This window comes from Natator depressus, chromosome 3, assembly GCF_965152275.1.
Source record: "Natator depressus isolate rNatDep1 chromosome 3, rNatDep2.hap1, whole genome shotgun sequence".
NCBI classification, from domain to species: Eukaryota; Metazoa; Chordata; order Testudines; family Cheloniidae; genus Natator; species Natator depressus.
This window is the reverse complement of record NC_134236.1, coordinates 37637034-37650729: the sequence shown is the minus strand read 5'-3', so window position 1 is coordinate 37650729 and position 13696 is coordinate 37637034. Positions and strand designations below refer to the sequence as shown.

Below are 13696 nucleotides of genomic sequence, written 5' to 3'. Positions count from 1 at the left end.
TACTTTGGAAACTTCCCCCTCATGGAGGTGGTTTTTTTTAGAGATCTGGGAGAACTCTCTCCCAGCGCTCTGCCGCAACCACACAAGCCATGTTAAAGTGCTGCCACGGCACTGCTTTAGCATTGCTAGTGTAGACTCGCCCTAAGTGAAACACTAAGAAAATTGCTGGGGGCAGAAGACTCATCATGGCAGAACAAAAAGAACAGGCGTACTTGTGGCACCTTAGAAAGACTAACAAATTTATTAGAGCATAAGCTTTCGTGGGCTACAGCCCACTTCATCAAATGCATAGAATGGAACATATAGTAAGAAGATATATATATATATATACACACACACATACAGAGAAGGTGGAAGTTGCCATACAAACTGTAAGAGGCTAATTAATTAAGATGAGCTATTATCAGCAGGAGAAAAAAAAACTTTTGTAGTGATAATCAGGATGGCCCACTTAGACGGCTGACAAGAAAGCGTGAGGATACTTAACATAGGGAAATAGATTCAATATGTGTAATGACCCAGCCACTCCCAGTCTCTATTCAAACCCAAAGTTAATGGTATCTAGTTTACATATTAATTCAAGTTCAGCAGTTTCTCGTTGGAGTCTGTTTTTGAATTTTCTGTTGCAAAATTGCCACCTTAAGTCTTTTACTGAGTGGCCAGAGAGGTTGAAGTGTTCTCCTACTGGCTTTTGAATGTTATGATTCCTGACGTCAGATTTGTGTCCATTTATTCTTTTGTGTAGAGACTGTCCCGTTTGGCCAATGTACATGGCAGAGGGGTATTGCTGGCACATGATGGCATATATCACATTCGTAGATGTGCAGGTGAACGAGCCCCTGATGGCATGGCTGATGTGATTAGGTCCTATGATGGTGTCACTTGCATCCGATGAAGTGAGCTGTAGCTCACGAAAGCTTGTGCTCAAATAAATTGGTTAGTCTCTAAGGTGCCACTAGTACTCCTTTTCTTTTTGCGAATACAGACTAACATGGCTGCTACTCTGAAACCTTGAATAAATATGTGGACAGAGTTGGCATCGGGCTTTGTTGCAAGGATAGGTTCCTGGGTTAGTGTTTTTGTTGTGTGGTATGTGGTTGCTGGAGAGTATTTGCTTCAGGTTGGGGGGCTGTCTGTAATCGAGGACTGGTCTGTGTCCCAAGATCTCTGAGAGCGAGGGATCATTTTTCAGGATAGGTTGTAAATCTTTGATGATGCGCTAGAGGGGTTTTAGTTGGGGGCTGAAGGTGACAGCTAGTGGCGTTCTGTTACTTTCTTTGTTGGGTCTGTCCTGTAGTAGGTGACTTCTGGGTACTCTTCTGGCTCTGTCAAACTGTTTCTTCACTTCAGCAGGTGGGTATTGTAGTTTTAAGAATGCTTGATAGAGATCTTGTAGGTGTTTGTCTCTGTCTGAGGGATTAGAGCAAATGCGATTGTATTTTAGAGTTTGGCTGTCGACAATGGATCGTGTGGTGTGTTGTGGATGGAAGCTGGAGGCATGTAAGTAAGTATAGCGGTCAGTAGGTTTCTGGTATAGCATGGTGTTTATGTGACCACTGCTTATTAGCACAGTAGTGTCCAGGAAATGGATGGCTTGTGTGGATTGGTCTAGGCTGAGGTTGATGGTGGGGCAGAACACTGATTCCTAGAGAAAAAGTTATTCAGAAATAATTGAAGTTTTCAAAGTACATGATGGAAGCAGTGTGCTCACCATGAGATATCAGAATATTTTAGATGGGGTTATGGAGGAATTGATGGAGCTTTCTATTGTCTTTCCTGAGAAAGTCCTAGAAACACTCCTAGCCTTTTCAAACTAAGGCTTTTCACAGACCATCCCAACACGCTGCAATCTAAACAACTCAGTCACATATTGATATACTACTGGCCACATACTTATCTCGGGCTGTCCTTTAGACTTCCACTGACTCTAATTTGGGTTATTCATATTTTTCAGGTGCAAGCACATAACTGCTGTCCTTGGCTAAATTTCCTTTGTTCCTTTATCACTGACCTTGCCCCCTGGAGCCATTATTCTGCTATCAATCTCTGATGCAGTACAGGCATACTTCTATTTTGAAAGTAACAGAATTTATAAAATGTACTAGGTAAGCAACACTAACTGAAATACCGATGGATCAGCAATCTTTTGAATCAGAAGCTGGATATTGCTTTAATGATATAAACATTGATTTCAAAAGTTATGCTGAGATTAAATAATATGTATCACTTATATACCTCTTTTCATCTGTAGGTTCAAAGTGCTTTACAAAGGAAGCCAGTAGCATTATCATAAACAGCTTTGTTGTGGCTTAACCAGCTAGATAGCCATGGTGAAGAATCTATTGTTCTCAAAAATCGTCGGTAGACTCCAATACTGGGTGATGGAGGAAAGACCAGAAAACATAAGTATGTTCATAAATGTCTGCATGACAGAGAAAGAAAGTTAGTTTAGGGGAAAGGAAAAGCAAATGGAAGGTATCTAACTGACAGCAACAAATTTTAGTAAGTAGAACCCTGGCCAAAAAATTAGGAAAAAGCCCTAACACTTAGACATTCTTTAGAAGATATTTTATTAAGAAAGTATGACTAATGACAGACTGGACAGCATCCTGAAAGAAATTATATTTGATATAGACTGGAATTAGGGAGAGGCATGGTAACTTTAAGATTGTGTCAGAGAGTGGCTAGGACAGTGAAAGTCTAATTAACATTCAAGAGAATCTTAAGCAAGGGAAGACAGAGCAGCCCAAAGGGAACATGGAAGGAAGAGAGGAAATGCTAAACACGTCTGAAAGAATCCGACACTTCAATCGGACAAGGACAGCTACTGCATGCAAACAGACTTTATCCCAAAAAAGTAGTTTGCCAAGAGGTTTAAAGGTTCCTGTGTGTTACATAAGAGGAAATTAGAAAAATAATGCAGCATATCCGGCAATTACATCTCTTAATAAAAATGAATGCAATGGGTATTATGCCAGAGAACACAGACTGATGAATTTTTAGGGGCTGGATTAAGCAAATCTCATTGTCAATTTGCTAAAATAAAATATTACTTTGCAGCTCAAATGGCAATGCAGGTGGTTTGGGATACTGAACGCTGTAATACCTGGTACAAGCTGTACAGGAAAGACACTAGATTAAAGAGCTGTATGTAAAGGATGTCATAGAATCTAGGAAGATAAACATTTTCAGTGGACAGAACCACACAGTCAAATGTATATGGAAACAAAACCACGATGTGAATGTAAATATATTAGTGGGATTATACTACTGGCCTCTTAATCAAAGAAATGAAATTACATGCACAATGTTGAGAGGCAACAAAATGATAATAATGGGGGACTTCAATGACCCACATATAAACGGCCAAATGGGACAATGGGACAAAGTTTAGAGAAACAATTTCTTGACACTGAGTGCTGCTTATTGGAACAAGTAGCTCTGGAGCACCCAACAAGACAGGTTATTCTTGATTTAAGTAACACACAGGAGCTAATTATAGAAGTGACAACAGCTGAGTCACTACATAATAATGACCGCAGTATAATTAGAACCAACATTCTTGGGGCATATAGGATACCAAAAAGTGACAGTAATACTAAACTTTAGGAAAGGAGATTTCAATAAAATGAAATGCTTAGTTAAAAAAAAAAAATTAAAAGTAGAGGAAGTAAAATCCTTAGAGGTGGTATGGATGCTACTTATAAAAAAAAAAAAAACAAAAAACCAAACACAGACTCAAAAGACAGGTGTACCACTGAACAAAACGAGAACCAGGAAGACAAAGAGTAAATCAGTATGGCTACATTGCAAGTTCTGAGATGCTATTTGAGCCAAACAGAAACCCTTCCAAAGTTTGAAGTCTGATCCTGCTGAAGCCAATAAATAGGAACATAAAGTACAGCAGGCAGGAAATAAGGGTTAAAATGGATTTTTATGAACAAATAGCCTAAGATATAAAAAAAACAATGCATGGGACTCTTTAAGTGTATCAGAAACAAAGTTATTTTGGTCAGTCAGATCAGAGAGACAGAGGAACGTCAACAAGAATTAAACAAGCCAGCTGAATGGGCAATACAATAACAAATTAAATTCAGTCTTGATGAATGCAAATTAGCACGCACTGGATGGAAAAATTTGAACTACTCATACAAGTTACAGGATTCTAAATTAATTCTATCAACTCAAGAAAGGGATCTGAGTGTCACTGTAGATGGCTCAAAGGAAACCTCTACACAATATGCAGCTGCAGTCAAAAAACTAATAAGATGTTGGGTTACATAAGGAATGTGATTGTGAGTAATAATGATATTATTATAGGCTTCATACAAATCAGTAATGTGGCCTCACCTGCAACACTGTGTGCATATGGGTCACCAGATCTCAAAAATTGTATTGCAGAAGTTAGGGGGATTCAAAAAAGACCAAAGAGAATTGAAGGGCATGGAAAAACTCTCATATAAACAGAGACTGAAAAAGACTGTGACTGTTTACCTTAGAAAAGAGACAAATAGGAGGAGACAAGATACAATATAGGAAATAATGAACAGTAGAGAGAATGTAAATCAGGAAATACTATTCTCCCTGTCCAATAAAGGAAGAGCAAGGTGACATTTGATTAAATGGAATGATGGAAAATTCAAAATTCAAGATTTTTCACACAATCTGTATTTAAAGTTTTAAACTCATTCCCACAGGAAATTGTTGAGGCCAAGAATTTAACTAGATTCAAAAAGGTCTTTATATGACCATCAAGTACATCCAGAGTTAACATAATTAATAACAGAAGTTTTGAATGGGTTATTAAACCTCATGTTTCTGGATTAATCCAATCTCTAGTTATTAGAGATCAAGATAACACCCAAAATAGGGGACAGATGATCCCACGTCTGTCAATTGTGTACAACTTCTTCTGAATTGTCTGACACTGGCCACTTTCAGAGACAAAAATAATGGACTAGATCAGTGGTCACCAACTGGTCAATCACGATCAACTGGTTGATCCTGGAGCCTCTGCCAGTCGATTGCGATCTCCGGCCGCTAAAAATCCAGCAGCACAGCAGGGCTCAGGCAGGCTGCCTGCCTGCCCTGGCCCCATGCCGCTCCCTGAAGCGGCTGGCTGCTGGCACGTCTCTGTGGCCCCTGGACGGAGGGAGCATGAGGCAGCTCCACATGCTGCCCCGACCCCCAGCATCATCCCCGCAGCTCCCATTGGCCAGGAACCGGCCAATGGGAGTGGTACTTGCAGGCGCAGGCAGCGCACAGAGACCCGCTGTTCCCCTCCCCCACAGGGGCTGCAGAGACGTGCCAGCAGCCAGCTGCTTCCAGGAGTGGTGTGGGGCCAGGGCAGGCAGGCAGCCTGCCTGAGCCCCGCTGCGCCGCTGACCGGGAGCCCCCTGAAGTAAGCACCCCTTGCTGAAGCCTACAACTTGCATCCCCACCCCAGCCCTGAGCCTCCTCCTGCACTCAAACTTCCTCTGAGATCCTTCACCCCCTCCTGTACCCCAACACTCTGCACCAGCCTGGAGCCCCCTCCTGCACCAAAACCCTCCCAGAGCTTGCACCCCTCACTCCTGCACCCCGACCCCCCAGTCCTAGACTCAGCCACTGCACACCACACAGTTGAGAACGTTATACTGATTTGTGATGTGACGTGGTTTGGTAACAGAGACCCACTTGGGACTGTCACCTGATGTGCTGGAATTACCTCTGAGCCAGTTTTCCCTGCCAGCTTGGGACTCCAGAACCCTGCCTTGTTGAGCCAGACACGCTAGCCTGCTGCAACACAGACCCACGTCTGCTACACGCCCCTAAAACTGCAGACTTTAACCAAAAACTGCTCAGCAGGTCACCTATCTCCAGCACCCAGACACCCAGTTCCCAATGGGATCCAAACCCCAAATAAATCCGTTTTACTCTGTATAAAGCTTATACAGGGTAAGCTCAAATTTTCTGCCCTCTATAACACTGATAGAGAGATATGGACAGCTGTTTGCTCCCACAGGTATTAATCACTTACTCTGGGTTAATTAATAAACAAAAATGATTTTATTAAGTATAAAATGTAGGATTTAAGTGGTTTCAAGTAATAACACACAGGACAAAATAAGTCACCAAGCAAAATAAAGCAAAAACACACAAGTCTAAGCCTAATACATTAAGAAACTGATTACAGGTAAAATCTCACCCTCAGAGATGTTCCAATAAGCTTCTTTCACAGACTAGACTCCTTGCTAGTCTGGGCCCAATCCTTTCCCCTGGTACAGTCCTTGTTAGTTCCAGCAGACATCTTAGGTGGAAACTAGGGGTGTTTTCACGGCTGGCAGCCCCTTTGTTCTGTTCCACCCCCTTTTATATCTTTGGCACAAGGCAGGAATCTCTTGTCTCTCTGGGCCCCCACCCCTACTTCTAAATGGAAAAGCACCAGGTCTAAGATGGATTCCAGTATCAGGTGACATGTTCACATGTCCTGTGAGACCCCAGCCTCCGTTCTTCCAGGGCTGCCCCAGGAAGGTTTGTAAGTAAACAGACCATTTACAACCAATTGTCCTGGTCAATGGGAGCCATTGAGCTTCCATTAATGGCCCATACTTTGTATAATTACAATAGGATCTCAGAGTTATACTTCATATTCCTAGTTTCAGATACAAGAATGATATATTCATAAAAATAGGATGAACACACTCAGTAGATTATAAGCTTTGTAATGATACCTTACAAGAGACCTTTTGCATAAAGCATATTCCAGTTACATTATATTCACACTCATAAGCATATTTCCATAAAACATTATGGAGTGCAATGTCACATGTGACAATCCCTGAAGGATTTTGGATCTATAAACCACAAATGACACTAATAAAAAGTAAAACTCACAAAATGTCCAGTGGATTCTATGAGATTAGATGCAGTGTGACCATACGACTCCTGCATCCAAACTCCCTCCCAGAGCTTGCACCCCTCACTCCTGCATCCCAACCCCCTGTCCCAGGCTCAACCCAGAACCCGCTCCCACACTCCGAACCCCTCGGCACCAGCCCAGAGCCTGCACCTCCTCCAACACTCCAACCTCCTTCCCCAGTCCAGTGAAAGTGAGTGAGGGTGGGAGAGAGCGAGCGACGGAGGGAGGGGGGAATGGAGTGAGTGGGGCAGGCCTCAGGGAAGGGGCAGTGCCTCAGGAAAGGGGTGGGGTAGATCCTGGTTCAATCTTGAATTCAAAAAGTGATCTTGTGGGTAAAGGTTGGAGACCACTGGACTAGATAGAACTTGAGTCTGATCTAGTATTGCAATTCCTATACTCCTATGGGATTCAGTTCACACCTATCCCCCAAAGAAACCTCAGAGTACAACCTCATCTCATATCTTGATGCAACATCCTTTTCTCTGGCCTTGACAAATGCAATCTTGCTTCACTCATATGCATTCAGAATGCTGCTGCAAAGATCATTTTCCTACCTTGTCACTTTGACCACATCATCCCTCTCTTTGAATTCCTCCCTCGGTTTGTTCTTCTCTATTACATCAAACAAACTGCTTGTATTTACTTTCAAAGTCCTCCACAGTCTATCCCCACTCTACCTAATGTCTCTGATTCGATATCCAGCTATTAATGCTCGCCTCTGACTGGTACCACTGCTATAATTAAACCGCTGTTGCATGGCCACACTATGCTCCTTGTGTCAGTGCAGCACATGCACAATAGCAGCGCTTGCATTGACAAAGAGAGCAGAGCACTGTGGGTAGCTATCTCACTGTGCAACTGGCTGCAGGGTGCTTTGGGAAGGGTTTGCAATGCCTCATGGGGCAGGTACAGTGTCAGATGATGAAGGTTTCTCAATCCCATCGTTTCATGGGCATCCTACTGGATTGCCAGCTGCTTTTCAATTGCTCTGGTAACCTGCAACCTAGCCATCTCTGTCAGAAAACATGGATCCTGCACTGCTGTTCAGCATTGTGCTGTACGTGATAAACAAACCGCTATAAGAGGAGCCCAAGGGGGGGCTATTCGGTTGACCCTGGCATTGTTTGTTTCCACAATACCATGAACCTTGTAATTATTTCTACATGTGCCTAAAAAGTAACACATTTTTAAAGTAGCACTGAGTAATATGACCAAACTGACATAGCTGAACACGAAAACAAGAAGCCCACAGAAGTGTGTGTGTGTGGGGGGGTGACAGGGAGCGTGTGTGTGTGTGTGAGAGAGAGAGAGAATGAGAGAGAAACAGAGAGAAATGGGTGTGTGTGTGTGTGTGTGTTGGGTGAGAATGAATATGTCGGCATGCTGTCTCTTTACATTCAGACAGCAGCAGGAAGCAACCAATCCCGAGGCAAAAGCTGGTGCACAGACAGCTGGTGTCCTGCCCCCAGCTCAGCAGAGACCAGTACACCAGCAGGGGGAGGGGAACACCCAACATCAGACCTTGCCTCCCTCCCTGGCTCTACACAGCACAGCATGAGCCTCTCCCCGACCCGAGCAGCAGCCTACCTGCCACTGCAGTCCTAGTGCCGGGAGAGCAGGATTCCATGTTCGTGTTTTGATTCTGTGATTCCCTCCAAGTTCTCCCACCCCCTCCTCTCCCTGCAGAACAAGGAGATTCACCCCTCTCCTCTGTATTCCAGGTGGGAGTGTGTTTGCTGCTGGGAGCCAACATGCTCAGCTGAGAAGTAGCTATGTGAGCTCCCCATGCTGAGGAATTTCAAAGCTTTCTGGGGCTTTGAAAGGGGAGGGGCATATGTGTGTGTAATTGGATGCAGGGAGGCAGAGTTCAAAACAGTGATCAGAATGCTCACAGTGGGCATTGTGGGATACCTCCTGGGGGCCGGTTACAGTGATGCAACGAACGCAGTGTCTGTACTGATGCTTTGTCGATCTAACTTTACTGCAAAAAGCTCTACGCCTTTTGTTGAGGTGGTTTTATTTGGTCAGCAAAGCAGGAGAGTTCTGTGGGCAGGAGGAGCACTGTAATGTGTACTCCACTGTTTTGTCAACAAAAACTGCCTTTTGCCCACAAAACTGTGAAGTGCAGACAAGGCCTCAGTCTCCCTGCTGAGAAGTGGGGAAATCCAAATACCTCTGGGTTGTTCATTACTTGGTGTCAATGTCTGGGTGACTGGATTTGCCATTGTCTTCTCAAATGCTCCATTCATATAGAGACCAAGCCCAGACAGCTAGGCAACACCCACACCTATGTCACTTAGCCTGCTCTGGAAGCAAAGTTCTTTTCCACCCACTGGGTAACTATGCAGCATAGAGGGGAAACTTAAGCACAGAGAGGACTCAAAAATATTACAAAATACTCCCACTTTCTCACAGCCCCACACACTTGGAAGACGTTCCCCACAAACATCTGCAAAGCTAACTCATTATCCACCTTCAAATCCCTCCTCAAAACTATCCTTTGATATGATGCCTAAAAAAAACACCCCTTGAGAATGGTCAGGCTGCTGATGTGCAGAAACCACTGTTTTTCATGCTGGCCAGCACTGTTTACTTGTATTTCCCTGTTGGTCAGTCTGTACCCATCTATTGTTTCCTGTCTTATACTGAGACTGTAAGACCCTTGGGGCAGGGAACCATCTTTTTCTGTGTTTGTACAGAGCCCAGTACAATGGGATTCTAGTCCATGACTAGGGCTGCCTATGTACTACAGTAATACAGATAAATAACAGCAGTGGTCACACATTGAGATAGTGACTTGCGATACTGTGATGCTAGCAGACAGAGAATAAGTAAAAATCTCTCTCTCCACGCTCCCTCTCCCCTCTTTGGGCTCTAGGACATACATGAATACTTGTTTAAATCAATAACTTCAAGATTTAACCTCTCTTACCCAATCCTTAGACTAAGCTTTTGTTCCATTGATCTCTGATTTAACTGGATTTTCTTTAATTTGTCTAATGATCATTGCTTTATTAAAATCATTTTGACATTATACTCACTGGGGTAACAACCACAGGCAATTCAAGCAGACCTAATAAAATAAATAAATAATAATAAAAGGTATAACTGTTGGTAAGAGAGAAGGGGGACAAAAAGTTACCTAAACCTGGAACATTCAAATCCAAAAAAGGACCAGAGTGCCTGTTTCAACAAGCTGCAGCCAGAAAGGGAAGGGAAAGCCTCAGGATTGTGAGGGGCAACAGGAAAAGGAGACTAAAGTTTCCATAAACCCAGGATTATCGCATTTAATTCACACTAACAGTAATCTCAATAAACAAGCTTTAAGTCCTATTCTTAGGATGTTAGAAGAAAGTTCTTATGCTAATTTTAATGAAATTGGGTAAAAATTTAACTTTTAAAAGTTAGTAGCAATATATTTGAGAATCCTTATAAAATGCTGAGTTAGATCATATACCACACCCGGCCATATTATAACTTACAAGCAATTTTTCTTACCATGGCGTTGCTTGAGCTTTCTTGCAAATCCCACAATAATAAGTGATTATCAGCCAGTGAAATTATCTTTTTACCATCTCCCATTGGCTCCCATATAACACTGTAAAACAAACATATAACATAAATAAAACACATGAAAAAAACCCAGATCAATGAAGTCTTGCAATTGTCAGTCATTTTAATTATGTGGCGCTAAATCTGTCCTCAAACACAATGGTGAAACTCCCATAATTTTCAATATAGATTGGTCCTTTTTGTCTGCAGAGCAGAATTTGACCATCCTTGTCAATATGTAGTTAGTTACATACAAAAAACCCCAACATTAAAATAATATTACAGAGGTAAAGACAAGCACTCAAAAGTTAGGAAATGCCAGAGTTAAGGTTGCCCATACAACCTTAATTTGGCCCCCTGGTGCATATATATTATGACAGTCCTGCTCAATATCACATATAAAGTCTGTGGCAGACGAAGAAATAAGTGGTGTTCAATTATCACTCAGAGCCAAGGAATATGACAGAGGTCTGCTTCATTCAGTGTCAGAGCTCTAACTGATCAGTACTGCTTAACATGAGTAACACAACTGGTTCTAACTAGCTCTTGCCAGAGCCTCTTAAAGATACATTTCTCCACATTGTCCTTTCCCAGGCAATTAACAAACAACATTAGCATACTACAAAATTTCAAGTACTTATAACCAAATTACTAACCAAACTAACAATGCTCAATTTTTCTCTGAGGTGCACTGTACTGTCACGTAGACCTCACTTGAGACATCTGCACCATTGTATTCAGGTGGCAATAAGTCCATTAACTCTGGTTGTGCCATGTCCTGGGGCTCAGACTTCTCAGTCTGCTGTGGTTGTAGATCTCCACTAGCAAGACAGCCATTCAGGGCCACTTGGTTCCAAGTGGTTCTTGACAGAGCCTCTTAAAGGCACAGTTCCTCACAGGACAGAACCCAGTTCTCCTGGATCCCAGTCTGCCTAATTATAAAACAACTTATTTTCTCCACTAGCATCCCTCTGCCTCAATTACTGTCCATTCTGGGCACTGGATGAGGCAATGGTCATGGAAAACAAACAATGTAATTAAACACTGAATCAGAGATCGGCAACCTTTGAGAAGTGGCGTGCCAAGTCTTCATTAATTTAAGGTTTCGCGTGCCAGTAAATAAATTTTACATTTCAGAGGCCCCGCGACAGAACCCCAGACTGGCAGCAGGCTGAGCGGGGCCGGCGGCCAGGACCCCAGACTGGCTAGGCAGCTCCGCGCGCTGCCGGCCTGGGGTTCCGTCTGCCGCCCACGCTGCCAGTCTGGGGTCCCGGACGTCAGCCCCGCTCACTCCACTGCCGGCCTCGATGGACGGAACCCCAGACCAGCAGCAAGGGCGGCAGACGGAACCCCAGACCGGCAGCGCGCTGAGCGGCTCAGCTTACTGCCGGCCCGGGGTTCTGTCCATCCAGGCCAGCAGCGGGCGGCGGCCAGGACCCCGGCTGGCAGCAGAGTGCCACTAACAATCAGCTCGCATGCCACCTTTGGCACTCATGCCGCAGGTTGCCGACCCCTGCACTGAATCATAATGCACATGCACAAAGGATCCAAATTACAGGATAACTTTAATTGTACCATATCCTAACTTTGGAGTGCTTTTGGAAGACAGTGAGACTAAATGGACGAGATTTGCCAGATTAGTTACTTGAGTTCTGTTCCCAGCTTTTATAGAAGTGACTTTTTGTAATCTCTCAGGTACCTTATCAACACAGACATGGAAGCAATCTCGACACCCAGGTGGTGGGGAACATTTCTAAAATGGGTGAATGATTCTTACCTGCCTCCTATAGTAGGAATATAAGGCCCAGATGTATTGGGCTATGAAGTACACAAAATTAACACCAGGTAATGGAAGAGCTGAAACAACAACTCATGGTCTTCTCCACACTCTTCACCCACTGACCCTTTCCTTAGGTGAGGTAATGGGGAGATAATGGTAGTAAGGACTGGCTACTGCTTCTACTTTCCTTCTATTGTAGAGCTCTAACCCTGTAGGAGACTCAATGTAGACGGTAACATGCTCAGTGCAGTTCATTTGTAGTGAACTCCATGATGCTGCGGGATTCTCAATACATTTGGCATGTTATGAATTTTAGCACCAAGCCTCTAACACAAAACTGCCCCCACCATAGCATAACCAAAACTACCTAGTCTTTCCCTAATCATCATCTTAGAAATCACAAAATTATACTTGAAGGGACCCTGGAGGTCATTTAGTCCAGTCCCTTGCACTCATGGCAGGACTAAGTATTATCTAGACCATCCCTGATAGGTATTTGTCTACCATGCTCTTAAAAATCTCAAATGATGGAGATTCCACAATCTTCCTGGACAATTTATTCCAGTGCTTAACTACTCTGACAGTTAGGAATTGTTTCCTAATGTCCAAACTATACTGCCCTTGCTGCAATTTAAGCCCATTGCTTCTTGTCCTATTCTCAGAGGTTAAGAAAAACAATTTTTCTCCCTCCTCCTTGTAACAATCTTTTATGAACTTGAAAACTGTTACCATGTCCCCTCTCAGACTTCTCTTTTCCAGACTAAAACCCAATTTCTTCTAATCTTTCCTCTTAGCTCATGTTTTCTAGTTGCTCTTTAATCAATTTTGTTGCTCTTCTCTGGACTTTCTACAATTTTTCCACATCTTTCCTGAAATCTGGTGCCCAGAACTGGTTACAATACTCCAGTTGAGGCCTAATCAGTGCAGAGTAGAGCAGAAGAATTACTTCTTGTGTCTTGCTTACAACAGTCCTGCTAATATATCCCTGAATGATGTCTGGGTTTTTTTGCAACAGTGTTACACTGTTGACTCATATTTAGCTTGTGATCCACTATGACCCCCAGATCCCCTTTTTGCAGTACTCCTTCCTAGGAAGTCATTTCCCATTTTGTATGTGTGCAACTGATTGTTCCTTCCTAAGTGGAGTACTTCGCATTTGTCCTTATTGAATTTCATCACATTTATTTCAGACCATTTCTCCAGTTTGTGCAGATCATTTTGAATTTTAATCCTTTACTCCAAAGCACTTGCAACCCCTCCCAGCTTGGTATTGTCTGCAAACTTCATAAGTATACTTTCTATGCCATTAGCTAAATCACTGATGAAGATATTGAACAGAACTGTATCCAAAACTGATCCCTGCAGGACCCCACTCAATATGCCCTTCCAGCTGGACTGTGAACCACAGATAATTATTCTTTGGGAATGGTTTTCCAAGTATTTACTCACCCACTTTATTGTAT

General features: G+C 43.1%; 1 protein-coding gene across 4 annotated transcripts in view; it reads right to left on the bottom strand.

Moving 5' to 3' along the window:
- EIPR1 (EARP complex and GARP complex interacting protein 1) overlaps positions 1-13696 on the bottom strand; it is a 151112-nt gene that overhangs the window by 35743 nt on the left and 101673 nt on the right. For all 4 annotated transcript variants that reach the window (XM_074947711.1, XM_074947710.1, XM_074947713.1 and 1 more), the window contains one exon: positions 10400-10499. In XM_074947711.1, coding sequence (XP_074803812.1) covers positions 10400-10499 — 100 coding nt within the window. The remainder of the gene's footprint in view (positions 1-10399; positions 10500-13696) is intronic.